The sequence below is a fragment of the Anser cygnoides genome, chromosome 2, assembly GCF_040182565.1.
Source record: "Anser cygnoides isolate HZ-2024a breed goose chromosome 2, Taihu_goose_T2T_genome, whole genome shotgun sequence".
Lineage (NCBI taxonomy): Eukaryota > Metazoa > Chordata > Aves > Anseriformes > Anatidae > Anser > Anser cygnoides.
The window spans coordinates 98,316,436-98,341,006 of NC_089874.1; the positions used below are offsets into that span (position 1 = coordinate 98,316,436).

The 24,571-nt window shown below is 37.1% G+C and overlaps 1 protein-coding gene across 1 annotated transcript in view; it reads right to left on the bottom strand.

Annotated features, from left to right (window-relative positions):
• Positions 1-1,228: 1,228 nt before the first annotated feature.
• The window catches only part of ELP2 (elongator acetyltransferase complex subunit 2), a 35,272-nt gene continuing 11,929 nt past the window's right edge, over positions 1,229-24,571 (bottom strand). The window contains exons 9-22 of the mRNA XM_048079584.2: positions 24,303-24,398; positions 22,331-22,431; positions 21,028-21,159; positions 20,390-20,539; positions 17,613-17,801; positions 15,273-15,342; positions 13,554-13,649; positions 13,367-13,424; positions 8,107-8,179; positions 7,515-7,698; positions 5,798-5,919; positions 5,135-5,277; positions 4,476-4,589; positions 1,229-3,536 (exon numbers count right to left, since the gene is read on the bottom strand). Of these exons, the coding sequence (XP_047935541.2) occupies positions 3,380-3,536; positions 4,476-4,589; positions 5,135-5,277; positions 5,798-5,919; positions 7,515-7,698; positions 8,107-8,179; positions 13,367-13,424; positions 13,554-13,649; positions 15,273-15,342; positions 17,613-17,801; positions 20,390-20,539; positions 21,028-21,159; positions 22,331-22,431; positions 24,303-24,398 (1,685 nt within the window). The 3' untranslated portion in view covers positions 1,229-3,379. The remainder of the gene's footprint in view (positions 3,537-4,475; positions 4,590-5,134; positions 5,278-5,797; positions 5,920-7,514; positions 7,699-8,106; positions 8,180-13,366; positions 13,425-13,553; positions 13,650-15,272; positions 15,343-17,612; positions 17,802-20,389; positions 20,540-21,027; positions 21,160-22,330; positions 22,432-24,302; positions 24,399-24,571) is intronic.

Below are 24,571 nucleotides of genomic sequence, written 5' to 3' on the forward strand. Positions count from 1 at the left end.
AGCTTTCTAAACCTGCACAGACCCAGTTCTGCACATTTCAGATGCGAGGGTTGGTTAAAAAAAAAAGACAATAAATTATAAGTAGTACTGTGGAAAGCCTCAGTTTATAAGGGATGTCACATTAGCTTTGTATGCTGCTAGACCACTGGGATTTAAAATAAGCACACTGCCCTTGTCCAGTCTGATAACAGAAATGAAAACAGAAACTCAGAAGTTGTAACCAGAGTTAGAAAATTCATATGGAGGATTAGGCTGCTATAGATGGCTGCATTTTGTCACGTACCATTTGCCTCTGGCTTTTCATCACCGCAACAGTGTCACTAAGCCTTATTTAAGTGCTGGCAGGAACAAGTAATGCAAAGATGGGGAGCACCATGAGTTCCAGACAAGTTTTTACCTCTGACCACTGCACACAGTCACATTGTTAAGGGAAAACAAATGAAATAAGGGAGGCTGTGTCATGAAAAGTTGGAGCCTCCTAAGATTAGAATTGGCAGAGCCTATATGACAGTCTTGAAGGTAAATTGGAAGAAAGAAGATCAAATTTACTTCTTATTTTATTGTATGACATCAAACTATCTGCTATAAAGAGATACAAGCAACTTGCAAAAGTATAGAGGCTAACTCCATCTTCCAAAAGAACACCTGAGACCAACAAGAGCTTTCATTTAAGGAAAGCCATGAGCCATAAATGAATTTTAAGAAAAAAGGATGTGTAGGAATGGAAAGAGGCATGGCACCTCACAACAGAGGAACAGCAGTGACCAGGGCAACAGTGAAGAAAATGCAGAAATAAAAATGGATACATATACTGGTTGGAGATGTTGGTAGGTAAACGAGACTATGATCAGGTGAGTAAGGTAAATATGACTAAAGCCATAACTTTTTTTTTTAAAGTGTATGAAATTATTCATGACTGTATGTACTATTTTAACGTATGAAAATGTGTCTCTCAGCAAGAATAGAAAAAGGAAAAAACATATAAATGGAAAAATATAGCAAATAAAAGCGACAGCCACTCAAGTGGACAAAAACCAACAGTAGATTCTTCCAAAATAATTGAATTTTTGCAACAAGAAGGAAATATAGCAAGAAGGCACTTTATTCCAGCAGTATTTACAAAATCAATAAAACAAGAATAATGAAATAGAGTGACTACAGTCAGTGTCTGGCAAATGCTTGCTGTTCTCTTTTTTTTTTTTTAAATAAAGAAACCAAGCAAACCAGAAATTCTTTAGGGACTTTATTATAAAGCGTACTACTTTGCTGTTTAAAGAACCCTATTCTTCATAAAGAACCCTATTCTTCATTAGGCAGCCCAGTGTTATCCCCAAAATGACCTCTAAAATTACACTGACTTTTCCTTTGTATCACGCTTATGTTGATCCAAATAGTTTTCTGATATGAGCTGAGATAATGAAATCAGTATCTGAACCAGGTGCTGATTTACATGCTGGTTTAAGAAGACTACAGTTGATTTGCTGAGAAGATAAAGGCATACATAAAAGTCAGGCCAACTAAATGCACAGGAAAGTTATAATGTAAACAAAGAAAGCTGCACTTTTAAAAAAAATATTATGTGCAACTCTCCTGATAACCTCTAACAACTGAAAATAAAAAGTGTCTGTTACAAACAGTTAAACTGTGGAGATGAAGTCTGATCTGATATATTTAAAGTTGGAAAAATGAGGTATACTCTTCCATACGACTGAGCCACAAAAATCCCAGGTATAATGGAATGGTTTACTAAATCATGTAATAGCTGATGCTTGTTTAACAACAACATTGGTATAGGTAAAAACAGTTTGCTTAATGACAGCACAAAATACAAGTGAGGGACAATTATATTATGATTCGCTTTTCCCTGTAGGCAAGAGAAGCCTCATGGCAAGACATAACAAGTATTGAAAATTATTATCTAGTATTATCATCAAATTCAAGTACCAAGTGTAAGATACTGAATTACAATTGTGACATAAAGTTCCATTTTTGGCAACATTATGAAGCCTCATGAATAGTAAGTTATATCTTGCTTTTGTCAGGATACAGTCTGGGTTTAAGAATTCTTGGACAAGATACTTTAATAAAGTGTTTAAAATACGCATGTGAGGTAAGCACTGGGTACCACAAATAAAATGAATATAGCAAAGCATCTTTATTAAGGTGTAGGGCTTTAATGCACCTAAGACATTTTAAAGAATTGCTTTTTTTGTTAAATGCTGAAAAATAGAATTGAAAATAAAAAGATAAAATATAAAACCCCTTTAAAACATAAATTATAATTATTCTGAAAAGAGTTTGGCCCACACTGTATTCTTTAGCTAAAGATGCAACACAGTAAAACACAATTCCAATTTATTTCTGCACTACCAGTTTGGGTAGCAATTGGTTCTAGAACAAAAATCATTTCAACCCCAAAGTTTAACTAATTTCTAATTAGACTTTGGAATCAGAGACAGACATGCTGAGGGCAAAGGCATCCTTTTTGAAGTACTCACCATCTACCATCATTCTATGCTAATTACAGTACAATTAGACTGTTAAGTTAACCCGCTCAGCCTCTCAACAGAACTCTCAAAAGCCAGGAAGAGTCAGTAGAAGAGCCAGGAAGAGTTAGTAGTAGGTAATATAAGGGAACAGTTGCCACCTTTCAGCTCCTGCCTACTAATATTTGTAAGCTTTTCCAGCCCAAATTGTAGAGGAAGCAACGAAAGAGGTGGCTCTTCTATAGCCGTCTGCATGGGAAAGGTTCACAGGTACACAGAGGAGATAGAAGAAGATTTAAGTTGCCTGCAAGTTAGGCTTTAAGCCCCACTTGATAGGAAAAACAAACAAGCAGACCACTCCAAGCATAAAGACAATCTACTCCTTCTAAAGTAGGAGTAGGCTAGTCTAAGAGTTGAAGAAAGCTGCATAACTCTTATCTCTGGTTAACTACAGATGTTTAAACACACAGTGTCAGCACTGGCAGGCTAACCAACAGTTGCATTTAATAGGAATAAGGTGCTCAGAACAATTCAGTACTCCACTTATAACCTCAAGCACAGAAGAACCCAAGCACTAGCAACTTCCCATCAACCCCAGAGTCACAGTGAACAAAGCCATCTCATTATTGTTCTTCTGTGCCCTAGCCCACCTTCTCTCTCTGAGTTCCAAGATATTCACCAACCAAACTATATCAAATACTTCACATTCCTGGAACTACAAAATTAGAAAAATATTTGGCGTTTTAAACAACCATGAAAAATGCTTTAATAAGTTACATTTCAGATGTTTCACTCTCCACAGCAGAAAACAGAATTCAAAAATCAATATGGTTAAACAAAGTTGAAATAAAATGTTGTGAACCCATTTTGCACAGACAGGCCTGCTGTTTTTTCTAAAGAGCAAATCTGTTGACGTTGAATATTTTAACACAGTGATCAGCTCCACAACTTGCAAGCTGCAACCATTCGCTGTTTTTCTGATCATTATGTCCAGCTCTGCCCTCATGATGTCTCCAACACAAACGTTTCACAGCAAGAGCATGACTTTGGCTGCAACAAAAAGAAATCCATACATAACTGCAAAATGTCAAGCACAGTTGGGTATGTGACTGTAAACATCAACATTTATATAATTAGTACTCTTAACACTACCAACTGAGAAAAAACTGACTTGTGACAACCAGCAGGTATTAAGTTCTTAAAATAAGTAGGGCCTCGAGTACCAGTGACATTTTATCCTCTCACTCATCAATAATTTAAACAGCTATTGATTTCAAGTTTTACCACATTAAGCTGCAGGTCTAGCATCTCATTTATTGAGATATGACAGATTTCTGGCTTTTCGTCTGCAACTTCCTGTCATTTGGTGTCTCTTTTGAATTCACTTCAAGTACACACAGGCCAAAGTCACCATCAACTTTCATTTCTGGTACTATCAATGCCAGATGCCACAAAGAATCTAAGAAAATGCTCCAAATGAAATATTCAAAGTCTCTCCGCAGAGATTTTCTCTGTCACCATAGCAGCACCACATACAGCTTAACATTCCTTTGGTTTCTGCTAGAAACTGCTAAAGAAAACTTTCTGTCATCCACTCCAAAATGCTTTACTGACGTACATAGACAGTGAATCTTTCTTCCCCCTTCAGTGTTTTCTATCATCTTATTTTATGGTTAACAACATTTTTTTTTTTAAATGGAGCTTTAAGCCAATGAAGGGGTAATATTTCTCAGACCGTTTACACAGCACAAAGTATTCTGGAGTTTATCCTCCCCCCTTGTGTGTTTCATGTTTGTTTATTTTTTTTTTCTGGGTTTTGATAAAAACACCTGTAGGCTTTCAGAGATCAGCCTTTTCCTAGAAGGATAACAAATTCTGATATAAAAGTAAAGCAGTTTCATATAATTTTATGATATAAGAACAGAACTCCAGCACTACCAGTCTCAATAGGAACACTTCCTTGCTGCTAAGTTACTTCAAAAGACATACCTGTTATCCATCTCAGTGCATTTAGTCCAATCAGCTAGTGCTGGTTCTTGCCCACTCTGCTTCCATGTGTACAAGATAATATTCCCATTCTCTAAACCTACTGCAACAATATACCTATCGAGAGAACAAACACATTATTTCTAAGAGACTATAGTAGGCAGTTCAGCAAAGCTTGCTCTAATGCAAGCCAGAAAGACCTAGCACTCAAAGATGGTGTGTTGCACCTTGCCCTTCAATTCAATACATAGTTTCTCATGAAAAAAAAAAGTTTAAATCAGAGCTTCTTCATAAAAATGAACAAAGCAGAAACCTGCAAAATATATTTGGTTAGAATAAAAAAAAAATACAACAGTCATAATGAGGTCATTACAGCATCAGACCAGTCAATATTGTAGAAGAATGAATGTGTTTCAGATGCATTAGCCCTTCCCTCTTGCCCTCCCCTCCCTTTCTTGTTACACTGTTTGAAGAAATTACTGTGTACCTGGAAAAGGTCGGGAAAGAAGAAAGGAAAGTTAATTAATCCAAAAGAATGGTCAAAATATTTGACAGTTAAATTTTAGGAGCTGTTTAGTCACAGAAAATTGACTAAAGGGAAAAAAAACATGAATACTAATTTCAAGTTAAATGTAAAATGGCATTATAGAAAACAGCAATACCTTCCATCAGGAGTTAGCACACGGCTGATACTAACGGCAGTAACAGAATCCCTGGCATCCAGTACTGTTGAACAAGGCTTGATTGAATCCAGCATATTCCCTTCAGCTGTCATAGATAAATCGCACTGGCCCCAGATAATGACCTGTTAGAAAGAGAATCATCTAGGAAGTTTCACCTCATTCTTTTTGTAAATGTATTCACAAAGGAATTAAGTAATTATGTAGTTAAATGCTCTCAGAGCACAGAAAAAAGGGGATGACTACTAAAACAGTCACAAATTTATGTTTACGAAAATTCAACTTTTAGAAAGTCTGCTTGATTGTATTAAATATACTAATAACAAACATTCTATTACAAAAAAAAGAAAACCTTAAGTAGAGTCCCATAAGAGTTATGTGACATATGCTTATCTTACTGTGTGAAGTTCAGATGGGAGAAAGTCCAACTGACAGCCCATTGTTTTGTACATACATATTCAAGCACTTTATTTAGCATATGAAAATCTCCATGATCTTTGTGGTAACACACACTACAAGCTTTTTGTTTTTATAAATTATGGGCCCATGAGAACATAGTATTTGCTAACCTAAAATATATTTATATATATATATATTTATATATAAATAATTCTGGGCTTTTAACATTTCTTTTATATTAATTACCTTTTTGTCTCGACTGCCAGTAACAAAATACTTGCTATCTGGTGTCCAATCACAGGACCAAATGATTCGACTGTGAACAGCTGTATTTTTGTCTGTGTATGCACAGCAACTGAAAACTGGGCCTGGAATAAAGCACAGAGAGGAAAAAACCGTTGCTTCAACTACTTTGCTTATTAAAAATAACTGTTACCCTCACTTATTATAGTGAGAACTGAAGGAATAGCTGGACATTATTCCACTCATCTTTAAAGCAATTGGGAGTACGTTAATCACACAACCATAATTACTACTGGTTTAAGACCACACCACTCAGCCCTTACAGCATGAAAACAGTGGGAACAGTATCTTTTACACACTTAGCTATTTCAAAAGAAATTAATTCCAAGCATAAGACATCGAGGTTCTTTGGACGATTTTAATAACACTGACTTCAAAAGCCTTAGTATAGAGTAACTTTTACTGTGTGTACACATACACACCAACAATCTCATTACAGTTACTATTTACCAGTAAAACCCCGAGAACTCAAATCATAATGATACAATCCTAATCTGCTCCCAGAGAGACTGGCTGCCATTTCACTATACATACAATCAGGCAATAAATCTGATTAGCAGATCACTAAATAGGAAAGCTTTTCCTAAGCAGGAAGTACTGTCATTTTGGAACACAGACGTTGAATAACCACTTGTTGGGATGACAATAGAAGCAGTTTTGCTTTATACTTATAACAATGTTCTTTGTAGACAGAAAAGTTATCGATGAACAGATGAAAAGAGGGTTTCCTCTACTTCTTACATGAATTTGTACTACTTAACCCAAAACATTGTGTAACTACTGTGAACAATATGCCAGGCTTTAGAATAGAAGCATGAATAGAACAGAAATCTCAAGCCAGAACACAACCAGACACAGTCTGATGGGGCCAAAACTCATTGCCAAGTCTAGAAAAAATCTACAGAGCTCAGTAACCTTATAAGAGCCCAGTAGTGTTTATGCGCTACTAAGTCAACAGTGCAATGATAATCGTTTAAGCACAAGCATCTGTTCAAGGAATCCATCGAAGTGTTCAAATAGCAACCTCCTCATGATTTTACAAGGCTGAAAGTCCTAATGACAAAGTAAATGGAATCTTTACTGTCTGCTCTATTTTACAGACAGAGCCAGCCCTAGTCAAATTAATCAATTGTGTAGGATTATGAGAAACCCACACCAAAGATAGAAATTAATCCTGTCAAGAGTGTCAAAGAGTCATGCCCTGCAAAAAGGGATAAGACAGTACTATGTGGGACACCAGTATAATTATGAACCTTCTAGCCTAGCCTGCACAGAACACCAAGGCAAAGGTTTTGCATGGCAGAATACCAGTTTGAAATTCAGACATTACGCTCTGACACGTATACATGATTTCAGAAGTGCACAATCACAAGCAGAAGGCTGGAGGACAAGCAGCAGACCTCATTATGTCCATCAATTAAATGTCATTTACTGCCTGATTATATCCTTTTCTACCTTTTCTAGCGTTTCTACACACCATTAATTGCTGTTCCTAAAACCACAGGAACTTATACCACTATTAATTCTTAAAAGTTGTAAGGAAAACGTCCATTTATTTATTTATTTATTTTTAACCAAGTCTCTTTCAAATATTTTAAGCCAAAAATGTTGAACAAATCTTAGAACTCTCAAATGAATATATCCATTTCACATAACTTACCTGACTCTGAGTCCTGTTTCCTCCACAGTGACCAATTCCTGTCTCTAGAAACTGCTAATAAAAATTGGTCATTAGGAGAAAATGCCAGCTGAGTAACAGTCAGATTGTGAAATGACAAACTCTGTAGTTTCTTCCAAGAAGTAGTGCTCCACAAAATAATTGCTGCATGTTCTTTTTTAGAAGCCTTTGAAAAAATATCAGTGAGAATTAAAGAAAGCAAATATAAGAATCACACGTCTCAATATACTAAAATATTAAGGGGCTTACTTTAAGGCTTACAACGGAGTTGGAATGTTGTCTCTGCAAAATTTTGTTTCACTACTTTCTATCAGAGTTGACAACATATCAATAAAAATGTTTTATACCTGTATTTGTTAGAATTCATCTTACTAATATCTCCGAATGAACTACATATCATTTATGAATAATACAATTTCTGTATTCGCTCTCACCTTTGCAAGGCAACTGTTACTTATACAAAATCTTTCACATTCAGAGCAGATTCAGCTCAAACTGAATTCTGACACCTGCTCTGTCAGCCTGAGAAATATGACAGCATTTTTCACTAGATGGTGCTAGAATCTTTTCTTACCTTACATGCTGAGGCAATTAGAGTGTTTGAATTATTGCAAGCAACACAGAAAATTTCATATCCATGTCCATATCTGAAATAAATGTGAAAAGATATCTAACACATCACAGTCATGTTTGTAATATGCATCAAGGCTTTTATGTTAATTTCAATCCCTTTGCAAAAAAGAAAGGTACAAACCAGGAGCATCCCACCACTTTCTGTACTGCATCCGAAATAACTCCTAATAATGCTCTGCATTCAATTTAAACATCTGCATAAATTCTTTCATGCTTAGGAACTGTCTACAGAACAATCTCTCCAGCCTATTCCACAGTCCTAAAGCGCCAACAATGCAGACACTACTGCAGTGATTAACAAATCAGACAAAGACAGCATTTAATGCATTCTTATTTTCTTGTAGAGCAATTTTAACATTACTGATAAAAATCAGAAGCCACATATTTGAAGATCACAAAATAAATACACCGCAAACACTCAGCTAAAGGATGCCTGCTCTGTGAAATACTGAAAGATTTCTGAGTTAGAGGACAAGAATCACATCAGAAGAAGAAAACTAAAAAAAAAAAAAAGCTTCACAAAGATCTTTACACAAATTCTCTTAGAATGGGGTTTAACTAATAAACAGAAAAACAACACAGGCTAACAAAAATTGCAATTAGTCACAAAACAGGCTGGAAGCAGAATAAAATTACGAACATCTAGAAACAGTAGAAAAATATCGGCTAAATACTAGTTCCTGCAGAGAGGTTTTGCTTTCTAGCACCTATGGAAGCATTTCCCTTTCTGTTCTGAGCAAAGGTATAACAATTATAGGATAAAATCTAGACCATGCAACTTGCCTACACAAATATGCAAGGAATAATACAGAAATCCCTGTTAACAAGAGGTAAATGACCTTTGTACGTGGTCAGTCTCACATGGAGTCTCCTCCCTCTTTTCTAGCTTTTCCAGCATCCTTCTTGAACAAAGATGACGTAAGGACACTGTTTTCAGTGTCATCAAGTACAGAGGCACCAGAATCTGGTTATTTCTCCTCATGGCCTTATACTCAGAGATTGTTACTTCTGCACAGGCAGCAATCAAGTAGGCTAGACTTCCTCTGCCTGGAGAATATGACAGGGGTAACAAAGCTGATCTGCAAAAAACACAAGGGTTGGATGGGAAACCAAGTTTTTGTTGGTTTTTCTACTACCAAAAATAGCTAGGAGGATTCTTCACACTTGCTGACCTCTGTGAGGTAGGGTATCAAGAGAGTTGCAATTTTACATTGATTCAAGCAGGCCTACAAAAGTGTATGGAAGAGAAAACAAGTGAGTGTTGTTGAAACAAGACAAAAATGCATATTCAGCTTGAGAAGCTCCTGGACTGAAAACAGCTAAGCTGGGAGAACACTCCAGAGAACAACTTTTGTTTGGGTGCCTGCTTACGTGCAGCTGTCCTCTCCTTCTTCGGAAGGCAGCGTAAATAGTGCTCCTACACCCCTGCAAACAGCATCTCCTACTGCCACTGTCTTCACTGGAGATAACACTGATCTATATAGGCTCTCGGTCTGACCTATGATAGTCCTGACCGTGTGACTTTGCAAAAAGATGTTATCTTAGGTCTTATTTTCTTTTAAGGAGAAAGATTAGATTTTAATGCCTCTATTTAACAAGAGCAAAGCGGTGTGCAGAAGCTCAAAATGTTACTGTTAAATGCTCTGCAGTACTACATTACATGAGATAAAAGCAAAGCAACTGCAGACTTGTTTCACAAGTTATTCCACAGGTTATTTTTCCTTCACTGAATTTCATTGAAAGTATACTTTTCATGGAAGAAATGTTTTTTTTTCTGTTCAAGGAACCAGACTTTTAATAGTTTTCAATACACAGTAGCCTCCAGAAATCTGCCTTAAAGGTAAGCATTATGATAAAACTCCTACTGGTAGCAGGGCGAGAGGAAGAAGCACGTAACTTCATCATTATAAGACACGATCAGATTAGCAAATTAACATTCCAATTAAGCACAGCCACCCGTCCCTCTCCCCCCAGACAGTCTGGGCACGGTTACTCTTCATAAAAAGGCAGCGCATGCCCAAACTTCAGACACGAGTGTGGGAGTCTGTCTGTGGGATATATCCAGCAGCTACTCTTCTGGACTCCGTTCAACAGATACAGACAGTAATTTGTCATTTAAACAGATGGCTGTTTTGGCTGCAAGTAAAATCCCATGAACATCAATCCCATGTAACGACGTCTTTGCAACGCTGCTGACCAAGGAAGTCATTCTGAGAACTGTCCACCTCTGTAGAGCTAAATCAGAACAGAGTTGTCTCCTAAGCCTCGAGGGCAGAACCCTGCAAACCGGGGGAAGGGATGAAAAGGAAGAGAAGAGAGGAAGGAGCCTCCCACTGCTACGATGGTTGGACACCATCAGCCACAGCTTCACTCCCCCAAACCAATCCCCAAAGCTTACAGCAACGCTGTGAACAAGTGACAGTTTGCGCCATTTAGTTTCACGCAATCCCTAGAAGGCTGAAGGTGATACAACCCCCACCCCCAAGTAAATACGTAAATAACAAACTGAACTATAACATGCATCTCTAAAAGCAGGGGCTCACTTGAGAGATCGCTGAAGTGTGACTTCATTAAAGATGAAGATTGCAAGTACAGAAGCCCCAGTACAGCCCCATCCTCCGCCCCCACGCATTCAATCTGATCTCTCCCTTATGTAACACAGCACAAAAAAGCTTCAGAATGGAGAGAGAAGCAACTGCATGAATGAATAATGATGTGACATTTCCAGCCACAAGCGATTTTGCCTTAGCAATGTGTAATTCATAACGTTTTTTATGCACAGGTAAGTTGACTGGACATTCAAAGTTTCCAGACAAATGATTACAGTAATTTTCTACTGTTGAAAAGGATCTCTCAAGACTTCCCAGTGTATCATATGAGGGGTACATACTGCATATAAACACTCAATGGTAATTTTCCAAGCGGATAAAGATTAGCATACTCTCAGAGGATTTATCATATTTTTATTTTAAAGTTATCAGATTATGTAAAAAATTCATCAAGTTCTTCATACTAAAACCCACTCAACCAGTTATCAACACCAAACACTAATCCTTCAAAATCTGGTGTTGAGTTATAGCTGGGAATACACAAATGTCAATAACAAACAAGCTATTTTTAGCAAGTCAGTTCCTCATGCTGTTTTTCTGCTGCTATGGCAACCTGAAATCTGCATTATGTGATTTCGTGTTACTTCTTTCAAGATTATCCTGAGGAAAAAAAAATTGAAAGTCTATAGACATTCTACATCTTGTTGCCTTTGCACAAAGGAATTGCTATCATTAGCAGTTTCTCTAAAAACAGAGGAAAAACTGTTCAAATCAGTCACCTGAAGACAATCATAAAATATAGGATATTTTACTGAATGGAGAATAGAAGAGTTGATAGCCAGTATTCCTGTAACAGAGTATCAAGGATTAACACCGTATTAGATGTTGAGAACTGTCAAAGGCAAATGAAGAAAAATTTTTGCCTTGTCCCCTTTTCACTACTTATGTAAGCGGCCACATTAGCGGCCACAGCATGCACAGGAGAGACATTTAACAGAACAATTGGTAATTACAAAATGTACAGATACAGTCTAATTTTGGCCAGCTTCCCTGGCAGTAGAAGTGTTTAAAAGTATTCAAAGAAGATTAAATGCCCAGTTGAAGGTAAAGCTGACCTCCTACAAAACCTCCTATTCAGTCAAATGAAAGCAACTTGCAGGCTCTCATCCCGTTCCCCCCCCCCCTTTTTTTTTTATTTCCCTTCCAAATAAAGTCATAAAACTGCTAGAAGTTTTTTTTAAAAAAATGCACAAAGGTAAATGTAGTTATCAGCAAAGGCTCAACATTTTTGTTTCTGCTCAGGACCACTGTTTCAGGAGATTCGCATAAGTAAACCTGTAAGAGCTTGAAATGATTCATGCTTTTGTGCTGTAGAATCAAGATCAGAAATACGAATGCTGCCCAATACATATAAATATTCAGTTTCCTATTCACGTCTCTGCTTCCAGAGCAGCATTGCTAACTAAACTCTCTTAAAACTGTCTTGCAAAAGCTGCAGTTGAAAAACCTTTTTGCATTATCCCCTCCAGTTCCTCTCAACTCCCTAGCACTGCCATTTGCAACCGCACTGAGAGGTTCAAAGAACTGATATGAGCAAGAGCCAGACAAGAAAAAAAATTTGATTAAGCTGGCAAAGGTTAGAGGCAGCAACACATAGCTAAGACCAGCTCTTCTGGGTGAGGCCTGCAAGTACGAGAACTTTGAAGACTGCAATTCATGTTACTGAGACCCTGAATGAACAAACAGGTTACAAATCTTCATTTGCAAATTGTTATGAAATCACTACTTAAGGTGAATCTCAGAATAGAAGAAACAAAAAACTGTAGAAGAATTGTAAAACCATGCCACCTCAAAACAATTATTGGCAGGACCTATTATCTTTGCAATCCATAACCTACCCTGTCAGCATTCAACACCCAAACTGGGTCTGTAAACATCTTACTCAACGTTCATCACTTTGCTCCACCGCTAGCCACAACCTGTTTCAGCTCTGTTTCCACCTATTGCATCTTATAACTTTGTTAGCCTTTAGGGGAAAGCTCCTTATTTGATACTTCAACCTTTAGCAGTGGCACTACATCCACACCAGAAAGACAGACTTGATCTGCAAAGTCTGCCATGAAGCAGAAAGAAGCAGAAAATTCCTTACACTGTGAGACCTTCAGTATGGGCAACGTTTTAAGTAGATGCACTGAGCAGACAGACATAAACCAAGGTTAAAGCATGCAAAGAGCGTATCATATTCCAGAGCAATAGCTCCCTACAGCAGACTAGAGAAGTTACTATTTTCTTGGTACAAGGAGGGAAAAACAGGGATCTGTGCCCTACGCAGACCTCCAAAAGACAAAAACCCGAAGGGACAAGTCTGATCATTACAAATTCAGAAGAATAGCTTTGTGCTAAAACATGAAAAAACTCACGTGTACAACTAGTGAAACACAGTTTTAAGACACACAAGTCCTAACTGCCATTTTCTTCAATTTCTTAACTTTTTGATGCATGTATTTATTTAACAAGGTGTACACTGCATGAAGTCAAATCAGGTAGTAAGTCAGGCAGAGTTGTAAGATCAGACCAGATCAAATCAAATCAATGTTACAATAGTTTTCTAGAAAAAAAAAAAAAGTAAATTAAAGAAGAAAGAAAACTTACAACTTCTGAATTTCAGGCCACAAAGTATTCTGCAGCAAGTGATCCTCTGGGGGAGGTTCTAAAAGACATTTGTACAACACGTTCAAAATTTGGTACTAGATAATCTAAAATCAGCTAAATAATGCTTCAAAGTTAATATCCAATGAATCTCATTCTCTACTTCATAAAATCTAAATTAATCTCATACCTGTAAGGATCAAAGGTTGAAAATAAATCTCAGGATACTGATTAGAAATGGTATTAAAAGTTTCTTCATCCTCAGCTGGTTGAACAGGCATATCTCCTATTCAAAACAAGGACTTTATTAGCTATAGAGAACATACTTGGCACAGTGGAAAACATGAGCACATGTTATACAAGTGAAAACCCTCTATTATTTCTAAAATCTAAATACGTTTCTAAAATTTGAAATTAGGCTTCTCCACTTCCAGAGCTACAATAATACAAATATTAGAATCTAGTTATTTTAATGGACATGAGACTAAGACAAAAAAAAATTTATGTTAAAATAACACCCTTTGGACCAATTCGAGTATGGTACTGACCTCTCCATTGGCACAGTCTCTTTTAGAGATTCCTGAAGAGATTTTGATATATCTGAAAGAATCAGTCACTTAGAGCTCTGAAACTGTGCTTCCCAAAGTTAAAACATTTTCCTTCTGCACTGGAAAATTTTAAGCAAAAATCTCAGACACAAGTGAAGAACTTCCAGATTTGATGTAGACACTTACATAAAAAGCCATACTTGTAGAAGTCTATCGACAGTGTGCAAACTTCAGCAAAACTGCCAAGAGCTTAGCCTTTAGCTTTAGGCAAAAGTACTAAAAGTAACTGAAATTACTCAGTTATGTTAAAATTCATCTCCATCCTTCACTTTGAAGGTATTATTTAAGAAAAAGATACAAAGGCGTGGAATAGTGCCTTTTTGCCAAAAGCACATTTTAAATACAGCATTTAAAAAAAAATAAAGTACAGAGAATTCAGCAGAGGAGAGATCACCTTATCCATCCTGCCTTCTCCACTTGAAAAAAATAATATACCAGCATTTATCTAATTTGAGATCATCGTTCACCATTAAGATTCCTCTGCAGGGTAAGCAGGAACAAAGTTATAAGGCACTTTAACCTAAGCCATCAATGCTGACAGCATTTGGTTGACAATAACAGACAATAAGGGAAAATTTGACAGTTTTTCTATTTATAGTGCTACTGCTGGATGTGCCACATGAAATCAGTTGCAATTAGTTATTGTATGCATGAAGATGCTCTAGAAGATGGAACTTATTTCCTTCTGTCAGTGGAAGGATTGAAAGAGGTGAAAGAGCAAAAAAAGACAGGTTTTGCCAAATTACGTTTTATGAATTACTTCACGTACAACAAAGCCACTTCTCATCTAGGGGATACGGAGAAGCATGGAAAGAAACAGAACAGCAGATGGGGGAATACAAATAATAGCCTGCCCCAGACACTTCCAAGTCCATCTCAGGAAGGCAACGAGCCCCAGCGCCTGGGTATGAAACCCATCCAGATCAATTGACAAGGAGAAGCTCTTGGGAGCACTGCACAGACTGAGTGGGGTTACTTCCTCTAGGGCATGGGTCCTAGTACTGAAGGCAGGGAATGAACATTTGGGGTTTGCACAAGGCTTATTACGGGATGTTTAGGGGAGGAACGAAAAGTAGATAAAGGGACGATTCAAGGAAGGATTCTCACTTGTGCTATTTTTGTTAAGCACCAGATTTAGGCGCAGCCAGACAAACAAGCACATTGCACAACTTCGCTTCTAGCTTCTAAACTTGCAGTCAAGCCCACAATGATAGACCTAACAAAAAAGACAAACACTAAAGCAGTTATTTAAAAAACTTTACACATGAAGCACCATCACCATTATTTCTCATTAACCATACCTTCAAAAACAGCTTTATTGGATAAACCCAAAGCTGGCACAGTTGCACCTTCTGGAAGGTCAGATGATTGCTGAATAAAAAAAAAAAAGAGAGGTTTCACAGATTGTCATGTAGGATCAAGTTTTAAAAGGCACAGGTTAATGAATCCCTGTGATAATAACAGACTTTTCTAAAGAGAAGTAAAGGGGAGGCACTTTGAAACACTCCCAACTCATCCAGAGCACACCCCAGACAAAATGAAGAATGCTACTCCACAAAAAAAAAAAAAAAAAGATTTCTCTAAGGCATCAGCACAAGAGTTTTGCCATCAAGCATGCATCTTCATTCCTACTTAAAGGTTTTCTACCACAATTTAATTTATCCTAGAATGCACATGATAAGCGCTCAACTGAGAGCACTGCAGTTTTAAATGCAGTAAGATTGGGCACAGTCTGTTCTGAGGTGAAATAAGAAGGAAGCATTTTGGAAACGTACACAGAGGGTGAGTGTTTCTGCTCATAACTTCAAACACAATAACACAATCCAGCACATAACAGATGTGGCTGGAATACGTGCCCATTTAGAGGAGCCAATAGGAAAGACAAATAATCAGAAAATATTTCCATAAAGATGTGGTAGAAAAGCCCAAAATCAGAAAGGGTAAATAAGATTGAGGCCCTTTGTGTAGAGATGGAAAAGGGTTTGATCTAACAGCTATAAACCCTCTTTGTTCAAGAGTCTGGAAAGTTCAAAGACTGTTTTACATAACTGCTTTTATAATTTAAGTGTCAGATTAGGAAAAACAATGTTATTAATTTAAATGTTCATAATTTGATGAGACAATGTGTGATACAAACATACCAGTCTGAGGCTTCTAAAACAAAAGTGCTTCTTCATAACAACCCAAGGTATAATGCCAGTCCATGGATTTAAGCTGAATAAAATCCTATTCATCTCCTTTTGAATATAAACTTGGCTTTTTTGGTTTTAAGTAAATTTTGGGGGGAGAATGCACATGAGCTAAATTAAGAAAAAGCTTACGCACTAACAAAAAAAGCATTCACATAAAATTATTTCAATAAAGCTATGGAATCATAGAATATCCCGAGTTGGAAGGGACCCATAAGGATCATCAAGTCCAACTCCTGGCACCGCACAGGTCTGCCCAAAAGTTTAGACCACATGACTATGTGCACAGTCCAATCTCTTCTTAAATTCAGACAGGCTTGGTGCCTGTATTTAAGAGTATCTATATCATTAGAGCTCGTGAAGCCTTCCTCTTTAAACGAAGTCCATGTGAAACACTTTGTGATATCATGGATCAAAAAATAGCAGTCAGAGGAAGAGCTGATAAGGAAAGTCTACATAGAAGCAAAATAATGACAGCTGCCAGCATTATAATAGAACAATGTTATTTGCACGTCATTAACACAAATGCTTACAAAGACTTACGGAATTAAAGCAATAAATAGCTACTTATGTAACTTCTTGCTATCAGAAATGAAGCGATTTCTTTCCCAGATATTTCAATTGTTAAATGAAATGGAAGGGCTAATCCACCAACAAGCAGCTACACAGAAAACATTTGCTTTTGAGACAGAATTGCAAAGAGCACACAAGGCACTGTACAGGGGTAGCTACCCTGAATGAGGGTTGCTCTACGAAACTCAGAGAAAACCAAAATTAGACCTTAAAGTGAATGGGTAGCAAACAAAGGATGGCAATGCTGCAGTCTTATCTTTCCATAAAGTAGGAAAGCATATTTATCTACAAACAGCTATAGGCCTAAGAACTGAAATCTAAAGGACGCACAAGAAAATTTCCACAGCCAAGAGGAAATAAAGCATGAACAAGTACATATTTATAAATATTTATATATATAGCAACAAAAAACAGTGCTGAAAGCTTTATGCTTTTTTTAATCAGATGCTTGGAAATAAAAAACAACAACACATAACCACACAATAATAATTACATCTAGACAAGTCTACTACACCCTTAAATTAAGGAGAAGTACATTTCCAGGCTTTATTATTTGTTTTCAAATCACCAGTTGCATACAGTAGTCTACTTGGGCTGATTTTTTTTTTTTTTTTAAATTACCAATGGTCTTTACAATCTTTAGACATCAGGCCTTGCTTTGTTTCAAAGACAACCTGTTTTATAAGACAGCACCATAAAAATACATTTGAAATAACATACAAGGAAGCCAATAGAAGGGAAAAGAGAAATAAAGTTAAGTTTCAGAACCATTAAAAGCATTTTTATGGAATTTAGTGCAATCTGATATTTTCTAAAGCATTGATTTTTATCTACATGGAAGAGGCTTGCCTTCATTTTGTATTGCTGTAAAACACTTACCTGGGAGTACAGCTTCTCCATTGGAATACCAGTGATATTACTGAAATTTTCTATAAAATTCTTGGGAGCACGAAAAACTCGAAGCACTTTTTCATCTGCTCCTGATACGAACTGGAACCGGCCAATCATTGCCAGACAACGCATGTCATACCCATGTACTTGAGGCCTTGCAATTTCATGCCAGGTTACCTAAACAAACAAAAATGCAGTTAAAGTACAATTCTTAACCAGAGAAGCAGCAAGATTTCGAGTTGCAAAAAGTACTAATACTTCTCTTTACGTTGATAAAATCAGCAAGTAAAGTTAATAACAACCTTCTACTGATGTATGCACACATACATCAGTTAAATCTCATTCTTCCATTAAACAATTCTTATAATTAGTAAATGGTGTCCATGCCCAGGTGCTCCAAGGCATTTGCTTACCTTTGTTACTGAAAACCAAGCAAGAGTATTAGATTTTTAGAAAAAAAAAATGATGTAAATAGTTTATTCTACACATGAAAAAAATGATTCTTCATGAAAAGATTTTTACGAAGTGTTACTTGCTGCTACTTATATGCGGTATTTTAGTTGGAACAATACAGTGTGCATTTCTGAGTTAATTCTAGTTCTGCTAGTTGTTATTTAAATTGAATTACTTTATATTACTTCAGAATTAAAGTTTGAAAAACTGCAATAAATACAGAATTTACATTATACTAAATATACAAACATAAGAAAAGGCATTATGTTTACAGTAAACTGCCTATACCACACTAAAAATTCATTTGAGTTTCATTTTTAAACTTCCATGCCACATGAATGGAGTATTTGAGAAAACCTACAAAAACCTCATTTTTCACAAGAGCGTGATTTGATTAAAAAAATAAGAGTACAATAACCCTTCTTCCCCTTCATTACATGCATCTTCACATACTTTAGAACACAGAACACAATAGGAATGAAACAAACAGGAAAAAAAAAAAAGAAAAAAGACACGAAAACCAAGGGAGGGTTGCCTAAGTTGTACAATAAACTTCATCCAGAACAACCCTGGTACAAGTTTTCATGACAAATTGAAGCTAGCTGTTATGCCTTATTTCTGGTATGTGAACCCAGTACAGTATGAGAACTGGAATTTTAAGAAGGGGTAATTCTCATTTAACTCTAAGCACTCTTAAAAAAAAATCCTGAATACTGAGCTTTATTACTAACTTCTCATAGATATCTGAACCATTGTATCTTAAGACAAACATCAGGTGTTACCTATTGCAATTTTTTCAAATGCTAAACTCTGTATGGTAAAGAAAGGCAGGCATTTTAAAAGCTTACGTCATCTCCACTCCCCTTCAAATGACCCATTTCTACCTCAACCCTTCACCTCACTCCACCTACAGGATACTATATTTTTTTCCCCAGACCCTATGACACAAAGTGTTGGCACTACCTGGCTTTTCACGTGGTTCATCCAGCCAGAAGGCTGCTCTTTGTCAGAACAGGAAGGGGAAGTAAAATAATTCAGACCACTTAGGTATGAAGACTACCATCACTCTGCTACATTAGTTGATTAATTTTAAAAAATCAGGGACAGCAGGAACAGCTGCACAAGTAAATCATATAAACCTCAGTTCTTCCCGATAAAAATTTATCAAACAGTACACATAATGAAAAGTGGTACTTTAGTAGGTCACAGAGGATGTGCTATCAGTAACTCTTTTGAACGCTGCCAACTTACATAACGTGCTAGTCCTGGACTTGGCTTCCGTATGTCAAATCCAACATACTATCTTTTCCACAGAGGTGTTGCACCCTCCAGCTTGGAGATTAGGGGAAGAGGCAGGGAAGGAAATTAAGATGCCCTTCCTACAAACACAATGCAAAGCTTAGAACTTGAGCTGGGATTGCTACCACTTATGTGTGGTCTGGAAGTAAATCAAGGAACTGGTGACAAATTCACTCTTCCCTGAAACATAAGACACCCTGTGCTGGTCTACACTACAGAAGCTTTGCTAAGACAGTTTTAACAGCTACCCTTTACCTTCCCCAGCTAATAGCACAGCTTGCACAGTGACTTCAACCACTCTAGTTTCTGGCAGTTGCCTAAATGGAACATTAGTACAATCTTGCCAGAAAAAAAAAAAAAAAAAAAACATACTTGTAGACTACCAAAATGCATGACCAACCAGAAACAGAAAGTTCTGCATTCCCAGACAGGGTTTCCCACATCAAACTTCAGACTTCTTTTGTAACAAAGTTGTTTAGGAATAGCTGTTCCTGAAAAGTTGCATACATAAGTGCCAAATGCAGTTCAGTGGCAGGTAATAATTCTGATAAAACAGTCACATTCATAAACAAAATACTGTAAAAAAAAATACAGTGAGAGGTTTGGTTAGATTAAGCATGTGGGTAGGGGGAGAAAAAAGAAGTATCTTTATAATTCCCTGCCACAGTGCTAAACCAAATGTTAAGTGAGGGCAATAAATGGTTACTAGAATCAGGCAGGTATTCCTCCTCCTGCCTTATTGCAGAGGCTGGTTTTTAAGAGCCTACAAGAACACTAACTGAAGGTAACCCAGAGGTGAACTCAGAATTAAACAGCAGTCAAGTCATTTGAAACTAAAACTTGTCACTAGTATTTTTAAAGTGAAAACACATACTGAATGACCAAACCAAACATTTACACAAGCAGTTTTGAAGAGAAGGTTTAGGGAAATTTGAGGTAAGAGTTATACTTGCTCCAAACTCAGGACAGGCAAGACTTCTATAACAACCCCATGAAGTCTTTGAAGACCATACCTCTGTCTCATGTTCTCTCCTCCATGGAGCAAATAGTCTAGTAGTTTGATCAGATCCAACACTGATGATAAATTCTCCTTCTGGATCCCACTTTACATCCTCTGCACTGTTAAAATGTCCTGAAATCACAACATCTGGAGTCCATTCTTTCTATAAAAATTAGAGTCACCAAAGAAGCAAAAAGTTTTCAGTTGACTGATTAGCATATTCTAACCAAAAGAAGTAACAAAGACCTTATTGGGAAAGAAATAAACAGGACGAATGAAAACAGCAAACAGTTGTAATAGAACTCAGAGTGCCTACAAGGACACATATGCCGATTCATTGCTCCAATTTAGAATAAATTAGTGTTATTGGTTTAGATGCTATTAGCAAAGCAAAACTACGGATGTACTTAGTTTACTCCACCAACTTAGTGGTTGCTGCAAGAAGGCATAAGATTTACAGTTTGGGTAATTCCGACTTCCCTTCTATGCAGGAGTGAGGCTCCTGCAGAATGCTGTATTCAGAGGGTGCACTTTTCTATTGTTAATTTTAAGCTGCACTGTTACATTTGATATTTTCTGTTAACAATACAACTCAACTGAAGTGACAAATGTAATTTTTTAAGCATTCATAATAATAAATAAATAACGTACCTTATTAACTGAAGACTGTTTCCAAAGGTGAAATGCTCCATGAAAAGCATGAGCAATGATCATTGAACCATCTGGACTAAACTGGCAGTCAAAAAATCCAAGGGTATTGCCCCCCACTTCACCTACCCGCACCTGAATTAATGAACAGAAGTGAGATATCCATGAAAATTGCCTTCTGTTCATATAAACTCATCCTAATCTCTTGAGATGCAAATTTAGTTATAGGCAAGAGTTTACATTATACAATATTCTTCAAGCGTATTTTGTGTAACTGTAAAGTTGAGCACTAAAATATCATGGGAATTAAAGCTGCATGCCACTGCTGCACACAGTCTCCCTTCATAAACATCTCAGGAGGGGGATCTTGCTCAGTCTGAGGTCTAATCAATGCAAATGGAATCTAAAAAGAAAGTAACGACTCACAAGCTTTACAGCACAACTGCTTTTTAGAAGCTTGTAAATTTAGGCACAAACACAGACAACAAATAGAGTCTCTGTATAATCACTCTATTATGAACTAACTTATACTTCAAGTAGAAAGGCACATGGACTTTTCGATGGAACAGGGGAAAAAATACATCCACTCCTCTAATTCTCTTCTTTCCCTCGAGAGAGTATTAAAACTTTCTTTGTGACCGGAAGTCATAAACAATGGTTGGCATAACCCAACACAAACAAATTCAGCTGAAACACTGCTATATGTTTTTAGTTAATCTGCTTTTCCAAAGGCATCTACCAAAGCATTAAATCAATCTGGTTGTACTACTTGTTTATTTAAGATGATCCACATTAGAACAGCATTCAAAATAATACAGTGAAACACGAGCACCCAGCTCAAATGGAAGAAAAACCTCATGTCACAACCCATGAACAAGTTACTGTGAATAAAACACGGATCGTGAATTCTGTGTCAGCTGCTCTGGAGAAACTGCTTCCATGCATGTTCCCACAAGGATTACCTATAAATATTTCAGGGTGATTTCTTCCTCTTCTGTCTGAGTACACAGTGTGCGTTACCATATAGCACCTGACTTCCTATTCTGTGAATGACAGTTGAGCGCAAACTGTTGTCAGAAACTCCCCACTGTTGTAATAAGCAAGTGATAAAAATTATACTGCACCACATCATTTTTGATAAACATAGTTTTACTTGCAACACAGTGTCAGAATGAGTATTCCTCAAGAAAAAAGTTGTTGCCTTCTCTCCCAGCACTGTACAGAGTTTATGTTTCTTCCCGTATACATACAATGCTGATAAGCCACTTTTAATACACTATATATTGTGAGGAAGACTGGCACTTGCCTGTTCTAGCCAAACTCCAGATTCCTTATCAGGTTCCCAAAGGATCACAGTTTTGTCCATTGAAGCAGACAATATCCTCATTGGTTGTTGTATGCTGCCACCTACAGTACAAGGAAAAAGATTACCCTACACCATGAGAATGCTTTCTAAAAGAATTCGCTCATACTGAAATGCAAACAAGCTAAGAAATTAGTTCAGCAGTGGGGACGTGCAATGCAGCACTTAAATGCCACTCTTTATAGGCCTTCATTAGAAGGTATTGCATTTTTTAAAACCATAATCTCCCAAATGAAGTGTAAAATACATACATGAGAACAACCATATTCTACTGTTTATTCACTCCATCATCAACAGATGTTGAAAAAACTTATTCAGAAGAAAAGCTAGAGCTTCACAGAGAGACCACATAGAAGTCCTCGGTTCTTTTCTTCACATAAGTTCTTACCAGGAGATTTCCAGTTTAAAACAATCTCTATGCCAATATTCACTGTTTTTTTCAAATTCAGTGTTAGATTCACTAACGGATTTCAGTTGACTATAGCACCTTGCAATAAATACAGCAGTAAGGACAGCTCCCAGAAGTCAGTGAAGCTCCCCAGGGAGCTAGGTGGTTCACCATGCATTGGGGAAACACCTAGGACAACTGTTGAGGAGCCCTTCAGAACAGAGACGTTGGTGGGCATCTCCTGAGGCAGTATCTATTGTCAGCACCAGATCTCCTAGCTGCTGCACTGAGAAGTCGTAAGCAATGCCCTGGATCTGTCTCTCCACTCAGCCTGCCTCTATTGAACAACAAAACCTATTTTGGGGAATGCAAGGTTGGGTAGGACCACAGAACACAAGCAGCTGTATGTACGTAGAAGTGCGGTGTAAGATACCTGGAAAGCTTCATCGCCTAAAATGACAAAGGTTTTTGGATTGCAATGCAAGATTTGCACGCCTATATTTTGCCTAAACCTTGACTTATGAGGCAAAACCTTATATTGTCTTGACTGATATTGTATTGTATTGACTGGTGTCCCCGCTGTCCTCCCCCACAAAAAAAAAAAAAAAAAAGGTGGGGTAGGGAAAACAGACTAAGGCAGCATTTCTAAAGCAAGTGCCATGTCTTTCACTACAGATATTTAACCATCCTAATTGCACTCTACTGTTCAAGTGCTGTATACATACTGTCAAAGCTGTGCTTTGTACTGGTTAAGTCACCTGCCACCAGCAACTAAGACATCTCAAAAAAAAAAAAAAAAAAGAGCCAGCTTTGCCAATAACAATACACAGGGGCCTTTTGATGATGCAAGCGTATCAAGTCAAGGATTTCAATCCCTTTCACACCAGGCAGACATGCACCAGCAAATCAGTACTGCAAACAAGGCTGTCAGAATTTAAGGATTTAAAAAGAAAAATAAAGACTAGATCAAGATGCAAAATTAAAGTAACTAAATAATTTTTCAATAAGATTCTGTGTTAATGCCTTAAAGCTACACGCTAGCTAGAGAAAACTGATACTCAAGGAATTCCTGGCATGTTAAATTAATGCATGGAAGACTGGAGATTAATCTTCCGAATGTTGCTATTTGTTCCTTTGTAGTCCAAGAAAAAGGAGTGCTCTTGAGTTAATAATGACCTTCCAAAAAGCATACATTTCAAATACATATATCACGAGAACATATTGCAGCTATTAATTCATAGTTATAAATTGATTTATTTTTTTTATCCTGTAATAAATCAATTACAATGAAGCAAGCAGAATACAGCACCTTGCAACAGACTGAGCCTGTGCAGCATGAACAGCAGATGTGCTACTGGCACGTTCAGCCAAAATAATCCACTTACTTATAAAATGTTATTTGCAGAATTTAAACATTTTCATAGTCCACAGTGACAAGTGAACATGCAAACGCAACGAAAAGACACATGACTTTAGTCATGCGTACAATGTTTAATATAACTGCTACGGTGGTTAGCATCGGTTTACCTTTGGAAAAGGAAGGTTGCCAGTGGACTGCATACACCCAGTTTTCGTGACCAGCCAACACAGACTCCAAAGTAACTGCGTATGTTGTACCAGTGTCTACCAGAAATCAGAGAAAAGCACATTTCTTTCTAAAAGCCAAGAAAAAACAGACCATTTCTGATATCTTCAGTGATGAAAGCAACTACTTTCATCATCTATCAGTATTTCAATAGCCTATTGACATTGAACAGGTCCTTGAAAACGTACTTTGCTGCAAGCCCTGCATACCA